The sequence below is a fragment of the Citrus clementina genome, unplaced genomic scaffold (assembly GCF_000493195.1).
Source record: "Citrus clementina cultivar Clemenules unplaced genomic scaffold, Citrus_clementina_v1.0 scaffold_1, whole genome shotgun sequence".
Lineage (NCBI taxonomy): Eukaryota > Viridiplantae > Streptophyta > Magnoliopsida > Sapindales > Rutaceae > Citrus > Citrus x clementina.
In genome coordinates this window covers 5963108-5969293 of record NW_006263303.1, presented here as the reverse complement: position 1 = coordinate 5969293, position 6186 = coordinate 5963108, and the positions used below count along the sequence as shown (strand labels likewise).

Genomic DNA, 6186 nt, shown 5'->3' with positions numbered 1-6186 from the left:
TCATCCAGGTCTATCATCAAGTCAAATTATTTGTACTCGGAGAAAATATAACAAATTATTATAAAACCTTTATTAGAAGGACAAAAGTGTAAAGAAACAAAGTACAGAAAATAATTTCTGCACCAGCAGATTCATTAAAGTTCAAGAATATAAAATAAGAGAATCCTAACACAAATTCAGATCATAATCCGATTTGTGTTACTTATGACAAGATATTATCCAGGTCTATCATCAAGTCAAATTACTCATACTCACGGACAATATAACAAATTATTACACAACCTTTATTAGAAGGACAAAAGTGTAAAGAAACAAAGTACAGAAAATAATTTCTGCAGTAACCCGGATTCATACAAACGAAGCAGACGAAGAACAAACCAAACAGAAAAGCAACGCTCGAAAATGAGAAGAATTCTCGATTTTTGCTATATAACTCACTGTAGAGGAAGTGCCTCTGTTACAATAGTTCAAAGCATAATTGACGAAAGACTTCTCACATAATCCAACTTAGACAAAATAAAAAACTAACATCGACTAAAACTTTAAGAACGAGGAAGCTCTGGATATAAGACTTTTAATCAAATAAAACATAATCAATTAAAATAAAGAAAAAAAAAACACTTTAAACATTAACCAAAAGCACTTCCAAAGCTTTCTAGTTAATAGTTGGTGCATCGAGACGGCTTAAACGACACCATCGCTTGCTCGATGTCATAGCCGATTAAAAAGTTGATTTGCATTATTCTACCATAAACTATATTGGCATTGCCACCTCTAAAAGCAGAACACATAATCTCATCTGAAATATTTCTAAAAAGATTGGAGGGGCTCAACTTCACATCTGCACCTCTAAAATGAATTGTAACTTCAGGAAATTTAGGCTGTGAACTAATATTGTAACAAAGAACATCAGAAAAGCCAGGCTCAGCTCCGACGCCTTTGACAGGTTGTGCCTTAATCATATTGGACATCACTGACTTTAAATTTGAGTGATACTCTAGTGGCAATAAAGTCCGCAGAACGCCCGTATCAACAAAAATGTTTCCAGTTGATGAGGACACAAATTCTAGTCTTTGGTTGCCCACACTGATTGCCTCAAGCGAGAGATAATAATGGTCCCTAATAATCAATGGGGTAGAAACTACCCCGGCACCAGCAACAATTCCACCAAAGTTTATTTTGCTTGAACCTTGATCGGGCAGGCAATAGGAGAATTTACCAGCAATTGATGTTCCCATTTGTGAAATTAGTGAAGAATTGCCGGGTCCAAGGCCAATAATGCCAGTTTGTTTTGAATCACTTGTTGGGCTTGCAAGATTTTTGTGTCCGCAACCGAAGATTACGTTTGGCATTTCCACAGGCAGTCCGGATGTTGAATTGAAAGTCAGAGTTTCTGTAGCAAGATTGCCACTTGAGAAGGATGCATATGCACCTCTTCCATATAGGAATGAGTAACTGCAATCTCCTTCGGAGCAATTCGATGTGACTACGGCACATTGGGATGAGGAGCAAGAAATAGAATTGTATGTAGAGGACTTTTTAGGATCAAAAAGTGGAGGTTCTTGCTTAAAACAATCTAATTCTGGGCATGGCTCGCACTGTGTCCATGTACAATCACTACCCGTGTCAACAGAACCAAATATATCAACCGGAGGAGTGCCGATTGATAAATGCATTAGATAGATATCATCAACGGAAATTATTTCTGCTTGATAAATAATTGAGATTGGCGACTTGGGAGTTTCATTGTCGTTATAAAAGGGAAGTTTTTGGGAGTTTTGGGCCTTTGTTGGATTGAAAGTAGAGAGACAAAGAAAGACGGGGAACAAAGCATAACTCAAGAACTTTTTCGATGCCATTATATCAAGAACTTTTCAACTGTTTGGAATGACTTTGCAAGCAAATGCACCTTGGTATTTATAGGTGCATTTGCGGATTGAAGCTTCTCAATAGTTAACTACCAAGTAATCAATTGACATAAAAGCTTAGCTGCTGGCCTGCTGCTACATCTACATCTAAAGAGTAAACATCGTTGATCTCTTTTGGCAATTTTCTTGGCACATTGCCCCATTTCCCATTTCTTGAAGCACACATTACAATATAAAATTTTGTTTCACCTATCAGTTTCAAATGCTTTTCTTGTATTAAAATGTCTAAATCGCCTTTTCTGTAATAAGAAACTTATTTATTTCCTTTTATTTGAAAATTCTAGAGTAAGCTAATAGATATTAATTAGTTACAATTATTATACCTATACCTAAGCGTACATGCCTTAATTTATTATTGCAGTCTATATTTGAGCTACAAGAATCTCTCAACTTTGAAAAAGGTTTTCCATAATAATTCTCATGCATTGTCTTGTCCATTCATATTCACACCAAGTATCCCAAGACCATCGATAAGTATGTTTCTTACTCTGAAAATTAAATGTGATGTTTGAACTACCGCAAGATGCTTGCAAGCTAACCGTTAATTTATTCCACTGGTTTCATTAATTGAGAGTAAATTTATTATGAATTCGGGTATCTAGAAAAAAAAAAAAAAGATAATAGCATCATTTAAATGATAAATTAAGCAAGCATTGGAAAAGGACTTGACAAAATCAACATGCATTTAATTAACTCCATTGGCTTGCGACTAACTCTACTCACACCGTAATTTTCACTTTATTGTTTTGATTTTTGCATGCTTGATCATCATTTTAATTTTTTTCTAAAATAAAAATATACATATACATTTACGACAATAAAAAAATTATCGAAATGGAAATTAATTCTTCTATATAGTTTCTTTTTGCGATCCTAGTTAATGCTTGTTCTAATCAATCAATTGTCACTCATCCAAAATAGGAATAGGTTACATGTCAATGTCTTTTCATTTATTTTTAACATTGCACATGTATTATGTTAATTAACATAAATGAATTCCTAGGTATAATTTGATTTAGAATTAACCATTGGATGTAATGATTTCAATTTAAAATAAATCAATGTGAAAGTAATAGCTTGGTTATGAGATGACATAATCATACATCTTAGTTGTAGTTATTTATCAAAATAGCATGTGAAGGCCATCTAACAAGGAAACCACCAATTTTTAAAATTTTTTTTAGCGACTTCGACTGCAAAGGGCGTGCATATTAATGTCACAATTCTGGACAAAATAGCCTTATTTTTCATTAAAAAGAAAAAGGATTAATGAATAGAGTAGTAAACTTTGAACAGGTTCACTTCTTATTTTTTTTTTCTTTACTTAGCCAACAACAGCTGTATACAATTTGAAGAAACAGTGTTCTATTATTTATATCTTCTACATTTCAAATCTTGGGACAACGTGGCCAAGAAAATTGACAAAAGCGATCGATGCTGTTTACTGTTTAAGGCTTTTAAAGAGGGAAGGTGAATAAAACCATATGTAGATGTAGCAGCAGGCCAGCTGCTAAGCTTTTATGCTAATTGATTACTTGGGAACTAAACAATTGACGAGCTGTAGTTCTTTGGTTTCTTTTTCTTCTCTGTGATGCATAAAGGCTCTTTTGTATAACGACGAATAAGGGACATTGTGTTGAATTGATGACTAATTAAGGACCAAAATTGGCAAAAGATATGGTGTGATGATAGGATGAAAATTAAAAAATTTCTGAGCATTGGCAATGGGGGTTGCATCGGATATCTGTCTCTTCATTGAGTTTTATTATCATTAATTCTCGCATTTGCTCGATTATTAAGCCCCCCGACTCTCTGGCTTTATCATTTCACTTCGGCTTTTTTCTCTCATTTGCTTATTAGGAATTCATATACCGAACGAGGCATGTACCAACATGCTTCATTAAATATTCGATTATCTTTATTCCAAAGGATTAATGAAAATGATATTTGGAATATTGGTCATTACTCTCATTTTTTTATATATGGAAATCATTGGTTTGCTTGTCTGGTACCTTATTTCTTGGTCAAACTAACAACGAAATTATGTGATCGACAAAATTTAAATGAAATTGTATGCATTTTTTATATTGCATCCAACCTTCGTCAACAAAAAATTAGAAAAAAAAATAAAATATTTTAAACAATTCTTATAATTATTGTCCATTGATATTCATACCAAATATCCCAGCCCCATCGAGGCGTCGACCAATATATTTCGCACTCCCAAAATATGATGTTTGAACCACTAAAAGATGCTTGCAATTTAACCCTTAATTAATTCCACTAGTTTCATAGATTGAGAGTGACTTTATTATCAAAAATGGGGCATCCGGAAAAACACACAAGTTGAATAATAGCATCATTTAAATGATATATTAAGCAAATATTGGAAAGTTGACAAAACTCACCATGCATTTAATTACAAGATTAGGCATACATAATCAGTTAGAAGTCTTTCTCTCTGGAAATGAAATCACATACATAATCAGTTAGAAGTCCTTCTCTCTGGAAATGAAATCTCACCATGGAAGTGTATGGGAGTTGGCATAACCCAGATACGCCACTCACATGTGGAGTGTTTTCTTTTAGCTTAACTAAGCTAGTGATCATTTTACTTTTGAGGGAATTAAGTTAATTAGAAGAATAAGTTTTTATTTTTATTGCTTTAGCTGGCTTTCTAGTTGGATCCTTTAAATTGGTGGTGGAGAGAACATAGGTTTGGTGAGAGCAATTAATCAGAGCAAGTTTTAGTATAGGAGAGAATTCAGTGGCCACAGACGAGCTCAATGGTAGATGTCAGCCTATCACCTTTAAGGAAGAAGGGCATAAAGTGTCTTTTATTGGAAGAATGAAAATGAAAGGAGAAAGGATAACAGCTCACGGCATGCCTTATTGGCAAGATTCTTCTTAATAGAGATGTGGACGAAGGATTAAGACATGTAATGCGGCGGGTATTGAAAACCATTAAGAATTAAGACTTGATTGGTTAGTAATTTTGTGTATGTATTGGTAAATAATTAATAACTTAGCCCTAGAATTTTCAAGTAAAAGGACGTAATAAATAGGATTCATTTTATAGAAAAAAACTGATTGAGACATTATAACACAAGAAAAGCATTGGAAATTGATAGATAAAACAAAAATTAAAATTGCAACGTCAAAAATTAGTAGTGTAACGTCTGCTTCAAGAAATGGGGCGATAGTGGCCTAGCAAATTGACAAAAGGGATCAATGCTATTTACTGTTTAAGGTTTCTAAAGAGAGAAAGTGAACGAAACCATATTTGGGAACGAAAGGAGCTGTCAGGTTTTTTTGGTTCCCTTTGCGTTTCCGTGATGCATAAACTCTCCTTTTAATAACGACGATTAAGGGACATTGTGTTGAATTGATGGCCAATTGAGGACCAAAATTGGCAAAAGGTTCTCGGATCATGGGGTGACAATAAAGAATTTTTTAGCCTTGGCAGTGGGTTACTGAGACCCACTACTCTTTTATTTGACCTTTCCGCTTCGGCTTTTTCTCTCGTTTGCCTTTTGGAACTTGACACAATATCCCGAAGGACGCATGTACTTGCATTGCATACGCTTCACTACAAATTCATGGACCTAGTTTTGCACCAGGTTGAAATAAATTTTAATTTTAAGTACTCCACATAATATTAAAATTAACTCTATTTTTAATATTTAGTTTCTTAATGGGTTGTGAAGACAATCATGCTAAGTGGTCAAGTACTAGATAAGATGATTTTGCTAAAAGCTTATGGGTATTGCATCTATCAAACAAAGGTCCAGCCAGGAATTTGTTCTAAGTCGGATTAAAATAAATTTTATCTTAAATAGAGTTTAAGTGATATAAGAAAATAAGTCATGTCAGAGAGAGGACATAATTTAAGCACCTTATCCACAAAATGTATATTCTATTATAATGACAAAGTGACGCAGATAATACAAAACCAAGAAATCAAGAAGCAATTCAAATATAATAAGATAACGTTATGCTTAAAATTCATCAAGTATAAAAAATAAATCAATACTATATATAAATTCTCTTTCAATGTAGATAATTATACCATTTAGTTTAAGTTTCTTTAACAAGAAAATTGATCAAACCCCGAGAATTAATAGTCAAGTAAATGATATTTACCTTCGCAACTTTGTTAGGGATGACAAAAATCCCCACGGGGACCCGTACCCTCGGGGATTTTTCCCATTCGGGAAGGGTATGGGGATAATTTCATACCCAATTTCTTATTCGGGAA

At 33.7% G+C, this 6186-nt stretch overlaps 1 protein-coding gene across 1 annotated transcript; it reads right to left on the bottom strand.

Moving 5' to 3' along the window:
• Positions 1 to 253: 253 nt before the first annotated feature.
• LOC18055860 (aspartic proteinase CDR1) lies at positions 254 to 1941 on the bottom strand. The gene has a single exon (XM_006451060.2). It carries the CDS (start codon positions 1857 to 1859, stop codon positions 660 to 662), a length of 1200 nt encoding a protein of 399 aa, XP_006451123.1. The 5' UTR covers positions 1860 to 1941; the 3' UTR covers positions 254 to 659.
• Positions 1942 to 6186: the final 4245 nt, after the last annotated feature.

What these genes read in the sequence shown, in the direction of transcription:
- LOC18055860 (XM_006451060.2), bottom strand. Translation starts at nt 1,859, where the DNA reads ATGGCATCGAAAAAGTTCTTGAGTTATGCTTTGTTCCCCGTCTTTCTT.